General features: G+C 43.1%; 1 protein-coding gene and 1 long non-coding RNA gene across 2 annotated transcripts in view; both read left to right on the top strand.

Annotated features, from left to right (window-relative positions):
- LOC307215863 overlaps nucleotides 1-26,995 on the top strand; it is a 135,344-nt gene that overhangs the window by 106,083 nt on the left and 2,266 nt on the right. The window lies entirely within an intron of this gene.
- Nucleotides 934-26,675, top strand: TM9SF3 (transmembrane 9 superfamily member 3). The gene is made up of 15 exons (XM_079975233.1): nucleotides 934-1,094; nucleotides 7,884-8,079; nucleotides 9,725-9,847; nucleotides 11,377-11,537; nucleotides 12,222-12,299; nucleotides 12,993-13,124; nucleotides 14,876-15,042; nucleotides 16,871-16,965; nucleotides 18,972-19,102; nucleotides 20,497-20,636; nucleotides 21,968-22,036; nucleotides 22,145-22,291; nucleotides 24,037-24,120; nucleotides 24,260-24,336; nucleotides 24,775-26,675. Exons 1-15 carry the CDS (start codon nucleotides 1,017-1,019, stop codon nucleotides 24,840-24,842), a joined length of 1,746 nt encoding a protein of 581 aa, XP_079831359.1. The 5' UTR covers nucleotides 934-1,016; the 3' UTR covers nucleotides 24,843-26,675.

Below are 26,995 nucleotides of genomic sequence, written 5' to 3' on the forward strand. Positions count from 1 at the left end.
CAGGCACAGAGAGTTTTTGTTCTATCTGTGTTTAATTGTTTTTTTCTTTCCAAATTATTTTAATTAATTTTCCAAATTACAGTGGTACCTCAGGTTAAGAACTTAATTTGTTCTGGAGGTCTGTTCTTAACCTGAAACTGTTCTTAACCTGAAGCACTACTATAGCTAATGGGGCCTCCTGCTGCCGCTGCGCCACCGGAGCACGATTTCTGTTCTGATCCTGAAGCAAAGTTCTTAACCCGAGGTACTATTTCTGGGTTAGCGGAGTCTATAACCTGAAGTGTATGTAACCCGAGGTACCACTGTATTACAAATCAAAACAAATTAAATTAATTTACTACAGTTTCTGAAAATCAGGTTTCCCGCTCCTGTTCCAAACCTATGATCTTTATTGGTTGCTTTCTTCCCTTCGACGTTTTTAGCGGTTTCGGTTTCTGTCTGTGATTCTTATATTCATTATTGTATTTATTTACACCCCGCCTTTTTATTCGACAGGGACTCAAGGAGAGTTAAATAATAATAATAATAATAATAATAATAATAATAAATCGGGATGCAAAAATTAATAAACAATCGTTAGGCGCAGACAATGTGGAGATGCGACACTGCATTGGTCCCCCGCGAAGAAAAAAAAACCTCAAGGAAATCCTCGCTTAATTCAGCAGCCGCGGCCCCCGCATGGCTTTAACATGCCGTTCCTAGCTCTTCCCCGCACGCGGGATTGACGGCTCGGCTCGCCCCGCCCACTCATTGGAAACCCGGCGCACGTCGGGCGCCTCCCGCACTCTCTCTCCTATCTCTCGTTCTCGCGTCACAAGATCGCGCGGGGTGGTGCTTGGCCCCTCCGCCGACGCCTCTCCCCCTCCACCACTCTCCCGCCTGCGCCTTCTGAGCCTTTTTGGGCGGCGCCGGCCGCCGTAAGCGCCGGCTGTTCCGGTGTGCGCCCGGATGACGTGGCGGGAACGGCGGAAGCGGCGGCGCCTCCTTTTCTTCGGCGGCGGCTGGTGGAGACGGGGATGGCGCCGGCCGGGCTCCTGTGGTGCGTGGCGGCCTTGCTGGTGCTGCGGGGCCGCGCCGACGAGCACGAGCACACGGTGAGGCGGCGCGCCGCGGAGGGCCTGAGGCGGCGGGGTCGGGCGGCCTCCCCTCTTCCTTCCGCCCTGCCGTCAGTCAGGCGCTCGCTTGCCCGCCCTGCCTGAGAGGGCCTGGTTCGGGGCGGCCCCTCTGCCTCCTCCAGGCCTGTCCTGAGGGCCGCGAGGAGGGAGGGGGCCCGGTGGGGCTTCGCTTGGTGGCGGTGAGGGCCCGTCGCGCGTCTCTCCGAGCGAGGAAGGCTTCTTGTCCTGTTGGGACTGGGGGGTGAGGGGGCCTCGTCAAGAGCCGCCTTTTCTGCAGTGGAGGGGGGAGGCGAAGTGGCCGCCCGAGCTCAGGATGCCGTGCAGCTCCATCCTGCGCCGCCCGGCCCCGTTAAGTTCACCGAGCATAGGATTGCGAGTCAGACTTTTGTAGCCCCGTGTCACGTTGGAGGAAGAGAGATCCACTGGATATCGCCACCCTTTTCGCTTCCTTGAGGGAACGTTGCGCTGCGAGAGTTTGGTGTGTGGTGATGGTGGGGAAACGCCAGCCACATCCGCTTAAAAAAAACAAAAAACCGTTCGTCTCACATCGCATAACGGGCTTGGCAAGTTTTGAGAACAGCGGCGTGGATGCGCTAGTGATAGTCGTCCCTTCACGTGAAAGTTGGGAGAGGCAGCAGCTTGCCTCTCTGCGTGTCTTGGCTTCTAGCATGGCAAAAGGTGGTGGGGGATTCCTACCTTTCTGTGGCAGGTTATTGCCCCATTAGAGAGCAGTTAAGCAAGGGTCTTGCATGTGCCATCTTGGATATGCTGCCATAAGCCGTGGCCGACCTGCAGCGCGTAGCCTATAACAACACATAGGAAATGCGCAGCCCATAAAATACTGACCTGGTTCATGTGTCAAGTTAAGCCATTGTTTATTTTTATCTATGGTTTCATACAAGCAAGTAGTGTGCTGGTGCACACTGTTCAAGTTTCCAGTTCGCTCTTCCTCCTGCTAACCCTTTGCTGTGGTGGGGATGAAGGAAACCAGAGGCTGGCTTAGCATTACGGGTGAACCTGCAAAGCCATGGAATTGCTTGATTCTGGGACTTCCTGTTCATGTGTGCTTTCTTTCCCTCTCTCTATGCCTTTCTATAAAAAGAATATTCAAAGTGGCAAAGGGTGTAATAGAAAATTAAAACAACATAAAAACCCACAGTACATATTTACAAAGTAAATTTGTAAAATAACAGCAAAAAACAACCCCACAAGCAGTATATTTATTTATTTTAAAGATTTTTGCTCTCCCTTTCAAGCAACCAACTGTAATGCACAACTCTCAAATACACATCACCTGGCAGGCCTTTGTTTTCTAACTGGTGGATGGTTCCAGAGTTTGTTATCCTTCATTAAAGTGGAGCTGAATGTTCTTTCTGGCAGCAAGTGGGGAAGCAAACATCCTGCAGCCTTTCCATCCATAATGAATGGGGCCCAGGCAGTCTTCCTGGAGGTGGGTGATGGTCATTGGTCTTCAGACCAACAACCAGAATTCCTTTTTAAAAGCAATACCTGTTGAAAACTATTGGAAGAGGAATTGTAGAATTGGAAAGGACCCTGAGGGTCATCTAGTCCATTCACCTGCAATGCAGGACTCTGAAAAAACCTATCCATGATGGATGGCCACCCAACGTCTGCTTAAAAACCTCTAATAAAGGAGAGGACTACCTTTTGAGGGAGTGTGTTTCACTGTTGAACTGCTCTTGCTCTCAGAAAGCTTTCCTTATGTTTAGTCAGAATCTCATTTCTAGTAACTTGAATCCATTGGTCCAGGTTCTACCCTTCAGAATGGGCGAAAACAAGCTTGTTCCATCTTTCATGTGACAGTCCTTTAGATATTTGAAGATGGCTCCTCTCCGTCTCCCCTAAACATACCCAACGCCCACAACCATTGGTTTCCAGACCCTTTATCAGGGATATCCTGGTTTATTGAAAGGCAAGCGGAAGCAGTGATGGCAGCAAGCAGATTTTTTCCAACAAAGAGTTGTACAGTCTTGGTGCCACTACAGAAAATGGCCAGATCTTAGACTAAGGCTGTAGTCCTATGCCTACTCAGAAGTAAGTCACATTGAATCCAGTGGAGCTAGGACTGCAGCCTTAGCCTATGTAGTGCTGTTCAAAGGCTACTCTCTGTCAAAGACAAGGAGGGATGAGTTTGTTCTGGCACATAGCATATGCCTTAATCCCTGGTATAACAGTGCTACTAAACCAACAGAGTTTTCCCTGGCAGAATATTGAATGCTTGACTTTATAGGTAGGGCAGCTGTTAACAGTTCTTGATAAATGGCAGGAATGCTTGTAACATGTACATAGAAACAAGGGGTTGTCTAAGGCAAATAGGAAAACCTAAATTGTTTGGGCAGGAATTGTCACACTGATGAAAGCTGATTTTTTAAAATTGTGAATCAAGTTTCTCTATGAACATTGGTTAGACATTGGCTATTGGGGATGAATATTCAGTAACATTATTGGGACGCAGGTGGCGCTGTGGGTTAAAGCCTCAGCGCCTAGGGCTTGCCGATCGAAAGGTCGGCGGTTCGAATCCCTGCGGCGGGATGCGCTCCCGCTGCTCGGTCCCAGCGCCTGCCAACCTAGCAGTTCGAAAGCACCTCCGGGTGCAAGTAGATAAATAGGGACCGCTTACCAGCGGGAAGGTAAACGGTGTTTCCGTGTGCGGCTCTGGCTCGCCAGAGCAGCGATGTCACGCTGGCCACGTGACCCGGAAGTGTCTCCGGACAGCGCTGGCCCCTGGCCTCTTAAGTGAGATGGGCGCACAACCCCAGAGTCTGTCAAGACTGGCCCGTACGGGCAGGGGTACCTTTACCTTTACCTTTATTCAATAACATTATAGGTATCCTATGAGGATATATAATTTGTGGGAGCTATTCCATGCTTGGAAAAACAGATTCTCTTATCAGTGTGATATAACTGAAAGTCTGGGGAACAATGGTATTCTTAATGCTCTTGTGTTGATTTTTAGACAATATTCTACCACAGACCGTCCTGGTTCGCACGTTATGCTAAACGAAACATTAGCTTAACATGAATGTGTGGGCTCCCATGGAGTAGCTGGTAGCTGATTTTCTTTCTGCCATTGTTTCTGGAGCTGTGCTGCAATAAGTGAAGCCAAGATTTGCCTTACCATGTTGTCTGAATCAGAGTTAATTGTTTAGCTCTCCCAGACTAACCATGAACTATAAACCAAGAACAAACCTTGGATTCACCTCTCTGAACCGGAAGCCCTGCTTTGGGTGGTGCACTAAGCCACAGCGCAGCAACAAAAGGGCCTGTGGAGGAGTAAAGTGACTGCAAGCTTTTTCGGGAACCTGCTTATTTCTCCTAAGGCATAGTTTGGTTTTGTGTAGCTGATTTCACTTCCATAGAATCAAAAAGTGTGCAGCTTCTTGGAAGGAAGCCACAACTCCTCTTGGGTGTGATGAATGGGTAAACACAGAAGAAAACACTGGTTTCAGTGCAAACATCTTGGTTTGTATATTAACCAAGAGTTCTGTGTTTTGTCAGACCTAATACACTGGTACCTCCGGTTACGAATGGGATCCGTTCCAGAGGCCTGGCTGCATCCCGAAAACTTTGTAACTGGAGGCACCCTTCTGTGTACGTGCACGGTGTGATTGAGCGCTTCTGCACACGCACACGGCGAAACCCGGAAGTATACACTTCTGGGTTTGCCGCGTTCGCAACCCGAAGTTAACGTATTCAGAGGGATATGTAAGCAGAGGTACAACTGTATAGTTAAATCGGGAAAAGAAGCCAGGATCAGACTTATTTCTTGGTTGGTTAACAGACATTGAGCCAGAATTGCCTGTTCTGGGCAAAATGAGGAACTGGCTTAATACAAGCCAGGATCTTTGTGCCGGTCAATGCACAGTGGGAAGGGCAAGAGAAGTGTTTGGCCCTAGTGTCCATAGGAAGCCTCAGAAATAATCCAAACTGGTCTTTTCTCCCATTTAAAAATAACACAACATGAAATCTGTATTTCATATAAATTACTATATTGAGGGCTTCCTACAGGACAGAGGGACTAGCTGGTCATTGCAGCGTAGCTTGTATCAGCAGGATAAGCCACAGAGTCCATGTGGATGATACTGTATCCTATTTTATACCTTATAGTTATCTGCAATGTTTTAAGCTCTTTTTCCCATGGTTAGCGTAGGTGGCATGGAACAAGTGTTTAAAAAATAAGATACGATACGCCGAAAGAGAAATAACATGGTAAAAAGAAAGCTTCTGAGTTATGTATCAAATAGATTTCATTAACTTCGCAAACCTACATGCCAGAGGTCCTTTTCATTTTTGTGGCTCAGAGATGTTGTCTTCACTGAATTCTCCTCCCACCTCACTAGCAGCCATCTGCCTTATATCCTAGACCAGGGCGGTCCAGCCTCTCAGTTTAAGTGGGCCACAAGAGTACTTTGACACAGAACCCGTGGGCCATACACTGAATTAAATTACCATATCATAAATTAAAGTTTTTGTAATATAGTTAATATTTTTAATATACACAGTTAATATATATTTAATTAAATACATAATTAAATACACAATGTATAGATTTAATATATTTATTAAATGATATTTAATGCACAAACAGATGTGTGCGCTTTCGTTAACGACACAGACACTGAGTCCCTGTCAGGATAAAAAGGGGGGGGGGTATAAATAAAGGTAAAGGGACCCCTGACCATTAGGTCCAGTCGTGACCAACTCTGGGGTTGCAGTGCTCATCTTGCTTTATTGGCCGAGGGAACCAGCGTATAGCTTCCGGGTCATGTGGCCAGCATGACTAAGCCGCTTCTGGCGAACCAGAGCAGCGCACGGAAACGCCATTTACCTTCCCGCCGGAGCCGTCCCTATTAATCTACTTGCACTTTGACATTCTTTTGAACTACTAGGTTGGCAGGAGCAGGGACCGAGCAATGGGAGCTCACCCCGTCGAACCGCCGACCTTCTGATCGGCAAGTCCTAGGCTCTGTGGTTTAACCCACAGCGCCACCCGCGTCCTCCGGGGTATAAAGATGATGATGATAAACAACTTATTTTAGAATGCTCCTTGTTAAAACAGTTTGATCCTCTTGTGAAGCCAGTTAACAAACTCAGCCCATTGGCACGAACCAACTAAGAGACAGGGTTTCTCTCTGACCTTACTGTTCATAACACACACCCCCCCAAAGCAATGTATATGTACCTGTAACTTGGGATAATATTTTATGCATCTGATGGGGAGGGGAATGTAGTCCACAAAAGCTTATGCCACAATGAATTTGTTCGTTTTTAAAAGTGCCACGGGACTCATTATTCTTATTTACCCTGTTAGCTTCTTTTAATTGCTTCTCTCCTCTGAAGCCTTTGACATTTGTTCCCATCTTAAAATGCCATATTCCAGCTAGATTTCTAACCCATGCCTCTTTAACATCTTCCTTGACGATTACTTGACCCGTGTACTCTTATTTAAAAAGGAGTACAGATACTACTTACTTTTTGCATAGGAAAAAATATATTTAGCTGCACTTTTTTTTACATTTAGCAGCCCAAATTAGGTAGAAACCTAGTGCACTTTGAGGTAGGTAGCAAAAACTATCTCATAAGCTTCCCTGTGCCTTGTTCAGTTCCTTTTCTCCTAACTATCTACCCACTTTCTGCAGCCCTGCCTCAGCTTTTTGACACTGCAGTAGCCCTATGCTCCAAGATTTTCTTTGCCTTATGTGAGGGTGCATGGACAACTGCCAGGGCACTGTGCTTGGCAAAGCTGAGGCCAGCTTCTATTAGTGCTGTGATCTGCAACTGCTGTGCCACCAGTAGGGAGCTGTGTGTTTTGGTGGCAAACCACCAATAATTGTTTGTCAAAGGAAGTCAAGAGAAGATAAGCAGAATGTACCGGTTCCTTTTTTTGAGAAAACTCAGCACCTCACTATTGTCTGCTGAATGTGAGCTGCCATCAAAAGTAAGATGGGATTCTTGGACATTTTAACGCCCATACATAACAAATGACAAACACTTCATTATCCTGCTAAACTTACACAATTCAGCCAACAGTGTGCTACCTGGTGCTGTTGGTCCTGACTTTTAAAGCCCTAAACGGCCTCGGCTCAGTATACCTGAAGGAGTGTCTCCACCCCCATCGTTCAGCCTGGGCACTGAGGTCCAGTGCCAAGGGCCCTCTGGTGGTTCCCTCCCTGTGAGAAGTGAGGTTACAGGGAACCAGGCAGGAGGCCTTCTCAGTAGTGGCGCCTGGCCTGTGGAACACCTTCCCATCAGATGTCAAGGAAATAAACAACTATCTGACTTTTAGAAGGCAGACCTGTTTAGGGACATGTTTAATGTTTAATGTTTGGTGTTCTATTATGCTTTTAATTCTGTTGGGAGCCTCCCAGAGTGGCTGGGGAAACCCAGCCAGGTAGGCAGGGTATAAATAATAAATTATTATTATTATTACTATTATTATTATTATTATCTGCAGAAGATGGATACAAGAAAGAAAATGATTTGAATATGTAGTGCAGTTCAAATTTTAAAGCAAGGCTGTACAAGCTTGGCCTAATTTCATGTGAGTGGCAAGGAGGGAGCCTATAATTAGCTCCAGCTCAGTTGGCCCTCAACAGTTTACTTCTGCGGGAATGTGGCCCTTGAAAGCAAAAATGTTCCTCACTGTGTTTTGCACATTCTTCACAGATTTTCCTGTGAATATTTGATCCGTTCTAAATAACACGTTTATTTACAATCCTTTTACTTTTCAATATGCTTTCTTTTCAGTACCAAGATAAAGAAGAAGTTGTTTTATGGATGAATACAGTAGGACCATACCACAATCGCCAGGAGACATACAAATACTTTTCTCTCCCTTTCTGCGGTGGATCCAAAAAAAGCATTGGTCACTACCATGAAACGCTTGGAGAAGCACTGCAAGGAGTTGAATTGGAGTTCAGTGGTCTGGACATTAAATTTAAAGGTAAACTGCTTTTGTTAATGTTTTCTAAATTTGCACACGACTGTTCCAGTCTTAAACACACACTTGGAATTATATTGTCTTATGTTCAGAAATTTGTTTACTGCAGCTCAGTTACTTCTTCGTTAACCCTCCAACACCATCATTGATACTACTTTTGTTCACAATTATTGTTAAGGGTTCAGAAGCAGGCCACGCTCCTGTTCCCTTCCATGGGCCTTTCCCACACCTGTCTTCAGCGTCATAAAGGTTAATGCTGGTGTTGACCTTAAGATTAGGAAAAAGGTTTAGTGGGAATTGCTATTAACCAGTATTTGAAACCAGGGTTTTAATTTGGTTACCATTAACCATGATGAAGGATGGCTGGAAAATTTGCACGGGCAGAATCCTATCTCCTAAGTATAGGTATACACACATTCTCTTTTTTGTGGGAGTCTTATTTGTTTGTGTGTGTGTGTGTGTGTGTGTGATTAATTGATCTGGTGGTTTGGTTATTGGTTTGGAGAAAAGCATGGCAGGAGTGATGGTCTATGCAGTCTGTGTGCTTTGAGCGACTGAGAGCTGTACGGTGGTACCTCGGGTTAAGTACTTAATTCGTTCTGGAGATCCGTTCTTTTTTCCCCAAAAAATTTTTTTTATTGATTTTCACAAAATTTTAAACAAACAAACAAACATAAATCATAACCTTATTAAAACTAATCTTATTAACATTGTTAAGTGACTTCCTCGTATCCCCTGGTTGAATTTCAGTGCATATTATTTTAACGGTTTTCCAAATCAGTATTCTTATAAAATTAACTTAATCGCTTAACATCTTTCTTTCTTTCCAATTCAGCATTAAACATATAAATTCATCACATTACATTTTTAAATCCTAAGCCTATCTGGTAATTGCAAGCTTTTTCCAATTAGTTTAACTTAACATATTTAACTAAATAGTCATTAAATTTCGTCCATTCTTCCTGGTACTCCTCCTCCTTCTGATCACGGACTCTTCCAGTCAGGTTGGCTAGCTCCGAAAAGTCCATCATCCTCATCTTCCATTCTTCCACTGTTGGTACTTCTTGCATTTTCCACTTCTTAGCTAATAAGCTTTGAGCAGCAGTAGTGGCATACAAAAATAATTTAACATCTTTCTTGGACAATTCCAAACCTGTTATTCCAAGCCTGGAGGTCTGTTCTTAACCTGAAACTGTTCTTAACCTGAAGCACCACTTTAGCTAATGGGGCCTCCTGCTGCTGCCATGCCACCGGAGCACAATTTCTGTTCTCATCCTGAAGCAAAGTTCTTAACCCGAGGTACTATTTCTGGGTTAGCGGAGTCTGTAACCTGAAGCATCTGTAACCCGAGGTACCACTGTATATACTCAAAGCCAAAAAGCTGGATTTGGGTTGTTCTTAAGTCCTTGAGAATTTGATGCCCATCAATAGCCTTTTGGGGCCTTGTGGTTGGGTTTAGTTTTATTTGTAGTTCAGCAGTAAGGGTTAGCAACAGTGCAGCATAAAGGAGCTTAGTGGGGTTGAAAGTGGGGAAATCATCTTTGAGTGACTGATCTTTTTAGTAAAATAGTGTTTAGTGTAATATCCAAGGCTCAATGAACTTTCAGTTAATGCACTATTAATGCATTTTTTTTAATAATTTCCGCAGATGATGTGATGCAGACAACTTACTGTGAAATAGACTTGGATAAGCAAACAAGAGATGCATTTGTTTATGCTATCAAAAATCATTATTGGTATCAGATGTACATAGATGACTTGCCAATATGGGGTAAGAAATGTTTGCCTGCAGAACGGAAAACATTTAAATAAGTAGTATACCCTTGATCTTATCTGACGCCTCTCTGTCCTGTTTTATCCTACTTTCTTCCCTATTTGATCAAGCATTGCCTCTTCCACATGAACCTTGAATAACTGGCAGTGGGAATTGGCACAAGCTGCTTAGGCTTGCTTCTGTGTTTGTAGCTCTGCGTCATGCTGGAAGGAATGGGTATGTGTTACTCAGCTGGAGCGACACACCTGATTACAGTTTTTTACTGTTTTATTGGTAACCTTGAGACCGGATTACTGCAACATGCTCTACATGGGGTTCCCTTGGGTTTAACTTGGAAGCTGCAGGGAATGCAAAATGCAACAGCTTGTTGACTTGGGTAGCCAGACAATACGTTACTGGGCACAATTCAGGGTCTTGCTTTTAACATTTGAAGCCCTAAATAACTTGGGACCAGGATATCTTAGGAACCACCTTGCCCACAATATCCCTTCTTGGCAACTGTGCTCCTCAAATGGGGCACTGCATGCTAAGACTATCATATGCCCCAAGAAGTGCACTTGGAAACTGGGATTTCAGTGTGGCAGCTCCAGCTTTCTGGAATTGGTTCCCAGCTGATGGTGTTTAGGCACCTACTGAATATTTTTTTTTTTAGGAAGGCTGAGGTGAAATTTTATAAAATGATTTTGTTGTTTTAGAGTTTGCTGAATTGATTTGATTGTTCTTCAAGCTTGTGTTTCTAAGTTTTACTCTGTTTTTACTGTGTACAACACTTGTGATGGCTGCATGCTGTGAAGCGGTCTATGATTTTTTTAAAGGGTTTTTTTTATGCCGTGCAAGTTTTCCAAGGATATGGTAGTGTTCTTGAGACCGTTGATTTGAGTAGGGGTGCAAGCTTTAATTTGTCTGGTTGGTAGATTAATCTACTACAGATTTAGTTAATTTAGTTTTAATCTATAATGATAAATTTGCAGGCATCTGCTTAAGGCCACTGGGGTACTGCAATGAGATTGTTAAAATGGAAGCCATCCCTTCCCAGTGTGTAATAGCTCTTTTTTATTACATTGTAAGTTGATTTTAAACTTCCAGGTTTAATGTTGATATCCAAATTTATTTTAATTGATCAGTTAATGGGCAGCAAACTTGGTGAAATCTCGGAAGGGAACTCAGAGAAGGTATAGCTGAATTGAATCAACAGTGCTCAGAGGAGTGCATCAGTGCCTATATTGCTCCATGACTAGCGGAAGCAAAATAAACTACACACATTTGTTTTATGTTGTGTAATTTAGCTTTCTTACCCAGAATTTGGATTCTTGCGGGATCGTTTTGTGTGCGTGGAATGCAGAGTTTGCCTGCAGGCTGCAGCTCTCTCTATCTCTGCAACAGCAGGGAAGTATCTAACTCTTTGAAGCCCATCTTTATTCCCCTCAGGGGGCTGCACTTGTAGATGGCAAGCCTGCTGCAAAACAAAACCTGCTTTGGTGCATGAATTAATAATATTACTTATATCCGTTCCCCTCTCTTTGCAGGTATTGTTGGTGAAGCTGACGAAAATGGTGAAGATTACTATCTCTGGACGTACAAAAAACTTGAAATAGGCTATAATGGAAATAGAATTGTGGATGTGAATCTGACAAGTGAAGGAAAAGTTAAACTAGTTCCCAACACCAAAATCCAAATGTCTTACTCTGTAAGTAATTCAAATTCATGGGTAACATTATTTATACTCTTACGTTAGTGGTGACTAGGCCATTCAGCGAGCTGAGCTAATCTCTTTGTTTTAGCCTTGCGTTGAGAGCTAACTGGTGTGCTCGTTGTCACTTTCTACCCTATTCCCAGCGATATATAAAAATAGAGCTTGCAGTTGAATATAACTGCAGGTCATCTTCAAAAACTTACTCTCTCACCTCATGCTCTGGATTGCTGTATGTTGGGCCTCTCTGCATGCTTAGGATTTCCAAGTCCAGACCCTGAAAAGCACCTTTGTGCTTTAAAGGGTTGTATAGAAGCAGAGTTTTTCTTGAGTTTGGCTCTTGCATATTAACGGTGCTCTGGCACACAGTCTTCTGCTTCAACAGCCTTCTTCCTGTATGGTTGCCAGCTTGCCGCTATTTTTTTGATGGTCCTTCAGTTGACATGGAGAAAATAATGACTGAAATAAACAAGTGAAATAAACAAGTCTCTGTCTCCCTACTAGGAAAAGGTTCTCTTGCGTGTTAGTCACAGGAGTAGGGTCACGAAGAAAGGTGGCAACTCAGATTGCCAGTTCACAACCTGTTTTATTTTTTCCTAACTATAGGTGATTTGCTGAACTGGAATTCAGTAGACCTATAACCAAATATTGTCAGCTTTCCAAGTGTTAATTTCTTTCTAGGTGAAATGGAAAAGGTCAGACGTGAAGTTTGAAGACAGATTTGACAAGTACCTCGACCCATCTTTCTTTCAACACAGGGTATGTTTCCTTTATTCAGTTTATGTATACACACATTATAATAATTAGTAACCCAGAAAACTCCTGTCCTGGTTAAATCATGAATGGGTAGTGTCCAGATCGGACAGTGAACTCTCCTTCAGATCTTTAACCAGGGTTAAGGTTGGGGAGGTCACTTAAAACCTGTGGCGTTTAAACACCAGCATGCGACAAGAGTTTTTTCTTCTTCTTTAGTGTCCCTAACTTCCATTAGCTTTACATATGAGCTCTGCTTCTAGGATATGTTCCTTCAATCTTTTAATTTCACCTTGCCCCTCCAACCTTCTTCTTCTTCTTCTTCTCCTCCTTCTTCTTCTTCTTCTTCTTCTTCTTATTATTATTATTATTATTATTTATTGCTAGATGTGACTCTTAAACCTTCGTAGAGTAGGCTACATTTCAGCTATCAGCTTTCTCCATCCAGTCAAACAAGAAGCATTATTACATTTCAAAGTCACATTTTAACCAGGTGGGGGGAGCATTTGATGGTGTGGAGCAGGACAGTGAGGGGCGTGGCTTGGGAACAGTCCCAAGGGCCAAGCTGAGAGGCCTTCTGGGCAGCATATGACCCTTTTCTTGAGGTTCCCCATCGCTGGGCTACAGTATTTATTTTGTCTTTTGAGTAGCTTGCTTAAATAATAAACAAGCTGACACATTTCCACTTTTTTATTTTAGATTCACTGGTTTTCAATCTTCAATTCCTTCATGATGGTTATTTTCCTGGTGGGCTTGGTTTCTATGATTTTAATGAGGACACTGAGAAAAGATTATGCACGATACAGTAAAGAAGAAGAAATGGATGATATGGTAAGAGTCTTGTTTATCTGCTACTATTTCTTTTTTAAAAATGCATTTTCATTTCTAGAAAACTTGTCCAAATGACAGTAATTTTTCGGTGAAAGGAAAGGATCTCTAGAACAAGTTTTCGGTCAGATTTCAGTTCCTCTGGGTGTTTCTGTGTAATTTATGTGAGGGCTTAAATTCAGGAAGGTTGAAGTTCCTTGATATGGGGGTGTCTTGCTGCTCAGTTTATGTTCGACTTTCAGAGGTGCAGCTAGTCCTTTTGGTGACTAGGAAGCCTATCCTATTCTGTCAGTTTCCCCCATATATTCAGTTTAATTGCTTGCATCTTCCTTCCTTCCTTCCTTCCTTCAATCCTTCCTTCCTTCCTTCCTTCCTTCCTTCCTTCCTTCCTTCCTTCTTTGGAGTGCATTTCCAACCCCCAACCCCAATATGCCTGGACAGAAAGTCAAGATAACTCCCTACCACTACAGTGGTACCTCTAGATACGAATGGGATCCGTTCCGGAGCCCCGTTCGCATCTAGAATTAAACGTAACTAGTGATGGCGCGACTGCGCATGCGCGCGTCGCTTTTTGCCGCTTCTGCACATACACATGACGTCATTTTGAGCGTCTGCGCATGCGGCAAAACCCGGAAGTAACGCGTTACTTCCTGGTTGCCGAGGAGCACAACTCAAACGCGCTCAACTCAAAGCGTATTCAACCCGAGGTATGACTGTATAGGGAATTATTTAGGAGTGCAAGGAGTAGACTTCAAACATGTGCAACTGTGGTGTTGGAAAGTCTCAGAGCATTCAAATATGCAAGGCCTCATAAAAGAAAAGCTGCTTGGAGCAACATTCCTTTACTCTTTTGACCCTTGTTCCAAAGAAAGGAATGCAAGTGGATTATGGCAAAGAACTTTCTCAAAAGCTTGCTGACCTGGCACAATTGAATACAGATTGAGGCAAGTGCCCAAGCCATTTAATCCCCACTGGTAGTATAGCAGAGTATTGACACTCAAAAGCATGAGCTCATTAGCGAAAGAGCTTTTTGACTCCTGAGCCAATCAACACATAAGTCAGGAATTATGTCCAAGCAATCCACTCTTGGTGGTGCTCAAATGGTTGCAGAGAGATGCTCTGAAACACCCAACATTTAGAACACTGGAAATGAATGACCAAGAACCACAGTACTCGAATGTTCTCCTTACATCGGAGGTTCTATGCTTGAGCTCCTCTGAAAGAAAATATTTTTCTCCTTGGGGCAGTCCTTGAGAGCCCTTAGCAAGGTTTCTGGTGCTCTGCACAGAATGCCCCTCCACCCTGCCTAAGCTGATTGTCTACGGAGAGCAGCTTTCTGGGATCTAGCATTTGAGTGACAGAGCCCCAGGATTTGGTGTTGTTTTTCCAGGAATTCTTACTAAGGGAATGGGCACAGCTGAAATACAAATGTTGTAGCACCCTAGTCAAAGAGAATGGATCACAGCCAACCATGGCAACTCACTCTAACCACAAGTAGCCAGACGCCTGGCTGAACCTTCTGCTGAATGCCTCACTGTATCAAGCACTTAGTAAGCTTTAGTACCCTCATGTACAGTGCTTTGGAATATTTATTACATCTCATGATACATAGCGTCTCACAAAGGGCTTCCTTCCTATAACAGTTTGGCCATTGTCTCTTTTTTCTCCTCCTTAAATGGGTATTTTTGCTTAAATGGGATTGACTACTAGCCATTTCCTTCCTGGTGATTGTTTTCAAACTTTTTTGTGTGCAGGACAGAGATCTAGGTGATGAATATGGCTGGAAACAGGTTCACGGCGATGTCTTCAGACCATCCAGTCATCCTTTAATATTTTCATCTTTGATTGGTTCTGGCTGCCAGATCTTTGCAGTTTCTTTCATAGTGATCATTGTTGCAATGCTGGAGGATTTATACACAGAGTGAGTATTGCTTCGTGCCTTCATCATATCTTAAAAGACCTTGGCTGAGATTCAGGAACTCCTTACAGTTTACAAAGTGGATCACATTGGGGCAATTTTTCTATGCCCAGGGGATGAGAACCACCACCGTGTTCATAAATCATTCTCAACGGCCATCATGGTGCAGAACCCTTGAGCGTAATTTCAGAAATGAAAAGTTTAAAACAACATCTTGGATCCTGGCTTTCTTTCTATGAACAAAACAAGAGTTCATGTCAAGGTTTTCCTGTTCCCTGTGCCCCTTGACGGCTGGGGAACCCTTTGGAAATACAGTGGTGCAAATGGAAAGAGGGAGGAGTTGGCAGAAACCTCCTGATTTTGTACTTTCTATGTGCAGATTAAAAGCATAATTAGTAACACAGACTGATTACTTGGGGGAGCATTGTAGAGGCTCAGGCAACCTGGGAAGGCGCATCCCGTCAGATGAGGAAAAATGATGAATTAGGTCCCAGACTTCAAAAGAGATGATTTGGCCATGAACCAAAAGAAGCCAAAGAACCCAAAACCTGCTGGATTCCAAGACTGTTTTTCCAGTGACTGACATTCATTCAAAAGGTGTAAAGGGTATCTGTTTTTTTTCAAAAATACATAGAATAGCAAGAGAGAGCATCGGGCCAGTGGTGAGAAACAGCTTCTTGCAGCTCTCCCAGTCTCTCTTCTGGAGAGACACTTTGTTTTTGTGGAAACCCTCTGGAACTGTATGTACAAGCCAGAAGCTTCCAAGTGATCCTTGTAGAACAGGGGTCTTAAACCTTTTTTAGCTGTGGTCTGGTCCACCGTCCCTCAGACCATGTGGTGGGCCGGACTATATTTTGGGAAGAAAAAACTGAATGACTTCCTATGCCCCACAAATAACCCAGAGATGGATTTTAAATAAAAGCACACATTTTACTCATGTAAAAACACGCTGATTCCCGGACCGTCCGTGGGCCAGATTGAGAAGGCTATTGGGCCGCATCCGGCCCCTGGGCCTTAGGTTGCCTACCCCTATTGTAGAACTTAGCAGAAACGAAAACTTATGAGTATCGTTTCCAGACTGCTGTAATCTGAAAAATAATGACATTTCTTAAATTTCACTAGAGGTCTCCTATGATGATTTGCCTTGTGAATTGAAAGACCAAAATCGGAATTAGCAGTATCTCCTATGGTTTTGATTCTTGTACTGCTAGGCTACAACAGTGATACCAGCACTTCTGATCTGCAAGGAATTGTGTTTAATTATAAGGGCATAATTGTTAAATAATTTAGATCTTGTAATAGAATTTGGCGAAAAGATTTTAAGGCAAAGTTTTTAAAATATATTTGAACATAATTTAATGTTGCTTATTCCCGAAACTGTTAAACTGTTCTAATTGTTACTTTTTTTGCAACGTGACACAGTTTGCATGTCATGGTAAGCTACAAACCATAGCTTATCACAAATGAGTCACACTGCTTGATTATTGCTCCTGCTCACGCAAGGGGAGGAACAAACTACAAACTTTGGTCTGGGAACATGGGTTGTTTTTCCAATAAGCCAAGGTTTATGATCCTGGTTAGGGGAAGTGTGATTGAGCAGCATGCGGCAGCTTATGGTGACATGTAACTGTGGCTATAATGGAATACTTAATCCAGATGTTCAAAGCACTTTGGGATTTTGTTCTTGCTGCACATTAAAATTGTTGGTGTTTTGCACTAGCTGAAGCTAAACATTCAGCATACCTTCCACAATTTGCTCCTTGTAACTTTTTACATTGGTAGTCTTCAGGCAGTCATTTGTGTAGCCAAAACTACATGTCTTTCATTTTAGGAGAGGATCAATGCTAAGTACCGCTATTTTTGTTTATGCTGCAACATCCCCAGTGAATGGTTACTTTGGAGGAAGCCTTTATGCCAGGCAAGGAGGTGAGACTTTTAAAATTACTTTTGTATTAAATATAATTTTGGAAGGAATTTAATATCTTATCACCATCCTGGGTTGCTTTTGACTTTTTGGGATTACCTGCACCATTATACAGTTGTGAATTTTCTGGGTTCTGCAGACAGCTTTGTGCCTAGCAAATTTCTCTGTGGCGAGAATACCTTGAGTAAGTGTACAGAGTAAATTAACACTGTGGCCGCAGTTAGATGTTGCAAATACAGTAGTAGTATGCTGTTGTCTTTGGCATAGATTGCTCCCACCTGATCAGAAAGGAGTCAAGAAGGGCTTGGTAGTTAAGTCAGTGAAGGGTAAGCAAGTTTGTGTCCTGTGGCAGAGGTTCTTGTTCACGGTACCTCAGCAGCATGATAATTGGAATAGCTGAACAGGTGCTGCAGTATCTTCTCATGTCCCTTTGAGCATATGTTGCCATCTGAAGAAACCCTTTGGAATCTACTGAAGGCCAGACTCTGTTCTCATTTATGGGAAAATATACACCCCAACAGGACGCAGGTGGCGCTGTGGGTTAAAGCCTCAGCGCCTAGGGCTTGCCGATCGAAAGGTCGGCGGTTCGAATCCCTGCGGCGGGGTGCGCTCCCGCTGCTCGGTCCCAGCGCCTGCCAACCTAGCAGTTCGAAAGCACCTCTGGGTGCAAGTAGATAAATAGGGACTGCTTACCAGCGGGAAGGTAAATGGCGTTTCCGTGTGCGGCTCTGGCTCTGGCTCTGGCTCTGGCCAGAGCAGCGATGTCACGCTGGCCACGTGACCCGGAAGTGTCTCCGGACAGCGCTGGCCCCTGGCCTCTTAAGTGAGATGGGCGCACAACCCCAGAGTCTGTCAAGACTGGCCCGTACGGGCAGGGGTACCTTTACCTTTACCTTTATACACCCCAACCTAAGGCTTTGGAGAGGAATGGGAGGCTGCAGGCGTTTCCTAGGTGACGGCAGACACCACAAATAACAAGAGGGCCATTCTCCTGCAGATACCATATCAACTGTATCTATTCCTTGTCTTGAAAATCCTAGAAGTGAAAGACAGAATTGTGCCAAGATGTTGAACAGTATAGTGCTTAGGACAATGCCCTCTTCCAGGTCGATGCAGATATGTTTTATGAGCGCTTGTTAGCTATGGTTTCTCAACCAGCTGTGGCTCTATCTCATAGTATAGTCTAGGCCCTATTTTGCCACCTTGTCAGTGTAGGGAGTCTCTATCATATGCTTTGCTGAAATCAAGATATACTGCATCCATGGCATTCCCATGATCCACCATACTAGTAACTATCAAAGGAGAGCGTAGAAGCATGTCTGGCCACCAGATGGTAAATGTTCTCCATCTGCCCAGGAGTTTACTTTGAGCCTTTTCTAAAAAGATACAGAAGCTATTCCTGGTATTAATGACTCATGATTGTCATTTTTTTTTACCTTTCAAAATACTTACTTGACAATAGCATATACAGTGGTACCTCGGTTTACGAACTTAATCCGTTCTGGAAGTCCGTTTTTAAACCGAAACTGTTCTTAAACTGAGGCACACTTTCTCTAATGAGTGCCTTCCGCCATTGCCCTTCCACCGTTTGGCTTCCATTCTTAGACTGAGGTAAAGTTTGCAAACCAGGACACAACTTCCGGTTTTGCGGAGTTCTTAAACCGAATAGTTCGTAAACAGGGCTGTTCTTAAACCGAGGTACCACTGTACAGGTAAGGTTGGTGATAGAATCATTTGAGATGTGAGTCTGTTTTAGATCTACGCAAGAAAGAAAATACTAGGATCCAGACATTTCCAGCCTAAAAATAATCAGACTTTGATCTTAGCATGTTAATATTTTCCCTGAACCAAAATTTGTTTTTCAGGGCTATACTGAATATACATTATGCTTTCCTTTTACCTAACCATTCCTATATCATAACACAGTGTTTTTGGCTACAGAGAGGAACATGTTCACATGCCACTTGAGTCCTGAATCTTAATTTCATTGGGATATTTCTCTTTGCAGGAAGGCGGTGGATAAAGCAGATGTTCATTGGGGCATTCCTTATTCCTGCAATGGTGTGTGGCACAGCCTTCTTCATTAATTTCATTGCCATCTATTATCATGCATCGAGGGCTATTCCCTTTGGAACAATGGTGAGTACATTAGCGCTGTAGGTTTGATCTATTAAATCAAGAAGGCTGCTATACATTGCCTTGGGCAATTAACAGTTTAAAGTAGGCGGGAACTTGCATGGAAAACTTTGAATTACATCACATCAACAAGAAAGCCAAAAGCTTAGGTTTACTGATGCATCCTGATAATTAGTTTATTTAAAGCAAGGATGGGGGGCCCTTTTGAGGGTCTGCATTTCAGTGACTTGCAAGATCTGTAGTAAGACAGTCCCTGCCCCACAGCTTATAAAATAAAATACACAACATGCCAAGAAACAGGGATTGCGGGGGGGGGGGGGGGGGGGGGCGGAGAGAGAAGGAAGGTAAGCTCCACCACAAATCTTAGTTAATTTTTAAAAACAGCCAGCTACATGGAAGCAGTTCAGGATGCAAACTAGCCTGATATAATGACTGCTTCTAGATGACCATTGTGGAAAACCAAAGGCAGCTGGTCCCTCAGCAGAGATAGGAATCATCCTGCATATTCCTTTGACATAATTTATATTAAGTTCGGTTTTCACTCCAGTTGAAAACAAACAAACAAAGGGACTTCAGCGGCTAAAATGTTAGCAAAAAAATCCCTACTTCCCCCATTTTTTTTAAAAAAGAAGTCATCCGCTGCTTTCTTGAGGGAAGGAGAGCAGCTGGATTAGGAAGGCTCTGAGAATGCAGTCCAAATTTGGAAATGGAGCTCCTGGGGGTCTTACTGACCCCCAGACATCAACCTGTCTTTTTGGGGGGAGAAACCAAGCAGAGTGTGAGTTCTCCAACCCTGAGCTCCAGGACAGTTGATGCAGTGGGCTTCCAAAGTTCCCTCCACCAGGAGAGGAGAAGACAAATTCATGCCTGGTGCCGTCCACCACCCCCCCTTCAGATACTTATCCTTTCATGGAATGAATCTTAGTGTTGCTATTCTGAATAGGAATGTTAAGATTAATGTTGGTAGGAAGCAGAAATTGTTATACAGTGGTGCCTCGCAAGACGAAATTAATCCGTTCCGTGAGGCTCTTCGTATAGCGGTTTTTTCGTCTTGTGAAGCAAGCCCATTGACAGCTTAGCGGATTAGCGCTATTAGCGGTTTAGCGGCTTTTAGCGGATCAGCTGATAAGCGGCTTATCAGCGGATCAGCTGATAAGCGGCTTAGGGCTTAGGAAAGGGGGGGGGGGAACCCCGCAGGAACTCGCAAGACATTTTCGTCTTGCGAAGCAAGCCCATAGGGAAATTCGTTTTGTGAAGCGCCTCCAAAACGGAAAACCCTTTTGTCTAGCGGGTTTTCCGTCTTGCGAGGCGTTCGTCTTGCGGGGCACCACTGTCATGGGTTCATGTGCTTTGATGCATTTTATATCCTCTCTTCTTGTGTGATTATGAGTTTACAGGTGGCTGTGTGCTGCATCTGCTTCTTTGTTATCCTTCCTTTGAACCTCGTTGGCACAATACTGGGACGGAACCTTTCGGGTCAGCCCAACTTTCCTTGCCGAGTCAATGCTGTTCCTCGTCCAATCCCAGAGAAAAAATGGTAAAGTATAAATGGCTTCTCTTGGCATTCATGCATCTGGTGAAGTAGGTGGTTGCCCTTGTAAGTAGGTTTGCCCCTTTACTATCCAAACTACCAAGAAGGTCAGTTCAATTTTAGGTTAAATACTTGCTGAGAGATAAAAATCCTATGGGTGTCATTGGTAGTTGCCACATCTTTTTATCAGTGGTTGAGGCAATGTATGGTCTTATTTCTGGTCTGTTGCCTGTAATAAAAGGTAAAGGTAAAGGACCCCTAGATGGTTAAATCCAGTCAAAGGTGAACAATGGGTTGTGGCACTCATCTCGCTTCAGGCCAAGGGAGCCAGTGTTTGTCCACAGACAGCTTTCCGGGTCTCGTGGCCAGCATTACTAAATCGCTTCTGGCACAATGGGACACCATGATGAGTGCCAGAGCCCACGGAAACACTGTTTACCTTCCCACCGCAGTAGTACCTATCTATCTACTTGTGCTGGTGTGCTTTTGAACTGCTAGGTTGGCAGAAGCTGGGACAGAGCAACGGGAGCTGACTCCGTCACACAGATTCAAATCACGGACCTTCCAATTGGCAGGCCCAAGAGGCTCAGTGGTTTAGACCACAGCACCAATGATGAGTATTGTGGATAATTTGAAGAGCAGGATTAGGGAACTGGGCTACCCTCCGTGGGCTGCTTTTGACAGGTGAGCAGTCACCAGCTGTCAATCAGGTGATCCAAACGTCAAAGGAAGAATTGGGAGCTCACTCTTAAGCTGAAAGGATTTGGCACTGCTGCAAACTCCGCTTTTGGCAGAGATCCCAAGGGGAACCATTCCCAGTAGGGCTTGCATTTGGTGCCAAACGCAACCCCTGCCTGCCAAGTAACAATTGGGGATGCACATTAAAAGCTTCCAGTCCCTTTTGCAGTCATAGCCTTACTTGCCCCACACATGTTGTCGATGTGGGGACAGGTGGGTGTGGCTGAGGGGAGAAGACTTTGTGTGCCTAATTTGGCCTGAAGAACAGGCGTTGCTTATTCCTGATTTAGAACTGCTATCATGTTTTTGGTCTAGCAGTGATGAACTCCTTGCGCAGGTGGAATTCAGGGGGCTGGCGCTCTAACCCAGAGCAGTAACTGCATGCAGAATGCAACTAAGCTGGCAACAGTTCTGGAGAATCAGGACTCACATGGTCTGAACCTTACTGAAGTGATCACAGTCCTTTTAGATCTTGCCACCAGTGCATCCTTAAATCAGCTATCCGTTTGATTTCAGTGATTCTGCAAGAGCCCCTCTCTTAAGTGAGCTATTCCATTAGTTATGGTCAAATGAGAAAGTTAATTCTAATTTCTTTTCAGGTTTATGGAGCCAGCTGTTATTGTTTGCCTAGGTGGGATTCTCCCATTTGGATCCATTTTCATTGAAATGTGAGTCTTCTTCCTAGAGAACTTTGCAAGCGCTTTACTAGGCATTATCAGCCTGGTTTAATTAAATGTTCATGTCTGTACAATAAACAATGCTTCTTTATTCTGCAGGTATTTTATATTCACTTCCTTCTGGGCTTACAAAATCTATTATGTCTATGGCTTCATGATGTTAGTTCTGGTTATTCTCTGCATTGTGACCGTATGTGTGACAATCGTTTGTACATACTTTCTACTGAATGCAGAGGACTATAGGTGGTAAGTATTTTTTTTCCACTTACAAGTCAGTCTTAAGCAACAAAAAACCTAGAAATTAGTGCTAGAAATTAGTCTATTCTGCACTTGGAAGAAATCTGTCTTTCAGTGGGGTAACACGTAGCTTTGCAGGCAGGCAGGCAGGCAGGCAGGCGGGTGTGTGTGTGTGTGTGTGTGTGTGTGTGTTTTAAGCAAGCCTAACCAGATACATAACATCATGCATTTTTATGTGTACTCTTTAAATAATGTAAACTTAAAACTGTTGATTCAATTATATTTTGAATTGTTTAGGTCTACTTATGTTTGATTTCTTTTTATTGACAATTATTATGTGCATTTTGTGTAAAATGCTTGGAAGATTTTTACAGTTAAATGGCATGCATTTTCTGTTTGGTAAATATTTTTATTTAAGTGATGAGTCTCCAATGTTAAATGCACTGTTTAAAAGTTATGTAAAGAAAAAGAAATCTCTCCCTCTGAAGTGTGAAAAACAGAACTGGAAAATGGTGGTTCCACAAAAGTGCACAAGGATTGTGGACAATTTGTGCAATAGTATGAAGAAAGCTAGCTTGTTTTTTCATGCAAGGTGGAAAATAGTTGAACAAATTTTATGACTTCCTGTTACAGTTCTTGTCTAGATTTCCTTGTACTGTTTGCCAGGCTTTTATTCCCAGATGCTTTTCAACATCTACATGCAGCCGCTGGGAGAGATCATCAGGAGGTTTGGGCTGGGTGTTCATCAGTATGCAGATGATACCCAGCTCTACCTCTCTTTTAAATCAGAACCAGTGAGGGCAGTGAAGGTCCTGTGTGAGTGTCTGGAGGCGGTTGGAGGATGGATGGCGGCTAACAGATTGAGGTTGAATCCTGACAAGACAGAAGTACTGTTTCTGGGGGACAGGAGGCGGGCAGGTGTGGAGGATTCCCTGGTCCTGAATGGGGTAACTGTGCCCCTGAAGGACCAGGTGCGCAGCCTGGGAGTCATTTTGGACTCACAGCTGTCCATGGAGGCACAGGTCAAATCTGTGTCCAGGGCAGCTGTTTACCAGCTCCATCTGGTACGTAGGCTGAGACCCTATCTGCCTGCGGACTGTCTCGCCAGAGTGGTGCATGCTCTGGTTATCTCCCGCTTGGACTACTGCAATGCACTCTACGTGGGGCTACCTTTGAAGGTGACTCGGAAACTACAACTAATCCAGAATGCGGCAGCTAGACTGGTGACTGGGAGCGGCCGCCGAGACCATATAACACCGGTCTTGAAAGACTTACATTGGCTCCCAGTATGTTTCCGAGCACAATTCAAAGTGTTGGTGCTGACCTTTAAAGCCCTAAACGGCCTCGGTCCAGTATACCTGAAAGAGCGTCTCCACCCCCATCATTCTGCCCGGACGCTGAGGTCCAGCGCCGAGGGCCTTCTGGCGGTTCCCTCATTGCGAGAAGCAAAGCTACAGGGAACCAGGCAGAGGGCCTTCTCGGTAGTGGCGCCCACCCTGTGGAACGCCCTTCCAGCAGATGTCAAAGCGATAAACAACTACCTGACATTCAGAAGACATCTTAAGGCAGCCCTGTTCAGGGAAGTTTTTAACGTGTGATTTTACTGTATTTTTGGTTTTTATGGAAGCCGCCCAGAGTGGCTGGGAAGGCCCAGCCAGATGGGCGGGATATAAATAATAAATTATTATTATTATTATTATTATTATTATTATTATTATTATTAGTTGTTTGAAAGATTTGTGTCTGTTTTTCAGGCAATGGACAAGTTTTCTGTCTGCTGCTTCAACGGCAATCTATGTTTACATGTATTCCTTTTATTACTACTTTTTCAAGACAAAGTACGTAGCCTTTGACATTTTGTATTTTCCTTCCCTTTTAAATTAAGAAAGCTAATACTTCACATTTTTTTAAAGAAGATTAATTATTGGTAATATGGGAGAAGCAAAAAACATTCCTCTTCCTCTTTTTCCCCCTCAGGATGTATGGCTTGTTTCAGACATCATTTTACTTTGGTTATATGGCAGTATTTAGCACAGCGCTGGGAATAATGTGCGGTACGTTTTCTGCAGCATACTGAAATGCTGTCATCTCTGTTATATTGTGTTTCAGCCTTAAATTAGCATGTATTTGTTCTGTCTGTGAGTTCGTAGTCTATTGAGAAAACAGGGAACACAAGCTAGGAAGACTCCTAAATGGGGGGAAGCATTCCATAAATTGGTTTTCTGGATCTGATTCATTCTGGTGGGGAACATGAGTTTGCTAGCTTATCAGATTTTTAGTCTTTAAGCTTTTTAAGGAAGGAGCTTTTTGCAGGCTATATGGTTGTATGACATAAACGTAATTATTGAAGCTTACCTGATGTGCTTTTACTTGGGAGGAAGTCCTAATGAATTTAGTAATACATAATCGTAGCAGATATGCTGAGGATTGCAGCCATTGTCTTGTAGAACTTAAGCGAATCTAACCTATATATATTTGCCTTGTTTTTGCAGGAGCTATTGGCTATATGGGAACAAGTGCCTTTGTTCGAAAAATCTACACTAATGTGAAAATTGACTAAGGAAAGTGAACTCTGGAACAGTTAACCCGTGGGGTGGGGTGGGGGACAGAGTATATAAACTTGCACACCAGAAAGCGCAAGGAGAAATTTGTGTATTTAACACTGGGCACACTGTGGGTCTCTCTTTTGTGGATCATTTAAAGCAACATCTGTTTTCATTGATCCTAGGTTCTTACTGACTTTCTTCAACTGTTCTCAGCAAAAGCTTGGATTGTATTCGGTAGGCATCACTCCCCAGTACATGCTAATCTTCCCAAAAACTAGCTCACAAAGATGAAATAGACTAGCTCTCTTCAGTGAAGAGGACAAAACTGTATTTACACATTTGTTCCATTTAATTAAAAAAGGAAAATGAAACTTGTGGATCCTAAAACTTTGCTGATTAGTTTCTGGTACTTTAAAATACTGTTCTGGAAAGATTTTCTCCATCCAGTTGTTAATGCTATTTTACAGGGTAAGGGGACACTGGATGCTACCAGGATAATTTGCAGTATCACCTATTCTAACATTTACATGCATTTGTTTTAAAAAGGCAAATATTTGCATGCAGTATCAGTCTAATAGGACCGACTTTCCATTGGTTCGTCATTAAAGGAATATCCAGCTATATCTGAGATCCATCCAAAGAATCTTAAGTACAAAGGTGGAATTCTCTGCACTGCAATTTTTGTACAGTTAGCAAGAAAAAACGGTAAATAAAGATGATGCCATCGGTTTTTATTCAACACTTGGTGGTCTAGGTAACAAAAATAATTGAATGTCTACAATGATTTTTTTTTTCTTTTTTCCTAACTCAGCCGCCCATCCCCAGTTTGGCGTGTTTACTTGATGATTAAAAGGGGTAACAAGTGTATAAAACATTAAATGATGTAACTTAGATGTAGCTCCCAAATGTATTTGGATGTACAGATTTACTAAAGAATACTTTTTCTGATGACTCAATGTACAAACGTGTGAATTTAGGTGGCTTTTTACATCCTGCCTGCTGTTGCATGAATTTTGGGGGGGGTTTCCTCGCAATGTGTGTGTGTGTGTGTGTGTGTGTCATGTTTTCTGTTGACTGAAGCTCTTTCAGAAGCAAAAACTTGTAATTTATAAGTCTAATTTTGTTTAGTTATCTCTGGACACTTGTGTAACACCTAAAGCAGTGCTGCTTTAAGTGTTCAGAAAATTTAAAATAAACTTTTCAGACAAATGTTCTGATTGTAAAAAATAGATAAATTTCGCACTTGGAATTTTTTTTCAAGCAGTACTGCAGAATATCAATTCTTGAATAAAGTGCTACATATTCTCCATATATCAAAACGCCAGAGGATAGGTCACATTCCAATTCCAGTGTGCTTTGTTAATTTAGAAAGAAGCTTTCTGGCTCATGAGAAGAGGCACCTATTAAGTGTACAGGCTATGATGGTGAAATAGATAGTGGACAAATGACTATTATTTCTGGAAGTTTGTTGCAGCAAGGCCTTCAGGGTTCCTTGTTTTCAAAGATGACTGGAGATTAATTTTAACATGTATCGGCAAGGCAGATTCCAAATAATGCAGGTGTTCCCAAAAGACAAATTACTGTGAGGGGAGTTGGTTAGCCCTAAACTGTGTGTATGGTGTATGTATGTATAAAGCGAAAACAGTTTTTCCCGAGGTAAGTTCACTTGGATACTTATTTTCACCTTGGAAAATTGTGGAAGAGGAGAAATAAATACAATTTGCTGTAAGTGAATTGTGGCTGGCTATCTGGAAATGTTTTATATGTGTAGTTAAATTTCATGGTGGGTCTGCAGTTCTTTTCATACCTAAATGGCAGACAGATATTAAATGATTTTGGCCCTCTTATTTTGGTAGTGTTTGCAGTTCATTTTATAAACACTGGTTTTATTCATAAATTCTAATAGAGCAGATTAAATCCTCCATGCAGTTACTGGACAATCTTTTTTCAGGTAGCAGTGCATAGGGGTTCTGCACAAACTTCTCAGAAATCCTTGCAGATTATACAGTAGTGGGATGCATAGCACATTATGATCCACAGTAGTTTGCCTCTGTTTGGAAACTGGAAATGTTGTTGTTGTTGTTTAGTCGTTTCCGACCCTTCATGACTCCATGGACCAGAGCACACCAGGCACTCCTGTCTTCCACTGCCTCGCGCAGTTTGGTCA

This window comes from Podarcis cretensis (genome assembly GCF_951804945.1).
Source record: "Podarcis cretensis genome assembly, chromosome: 5".
In the NCBI taxonomy this organism is placed as follows: Eukaryota; Metazoa; Chordata; class Lepidosauria; order Squamata; family Lacertidae; genus Podarcis; species Podarcis cretensis.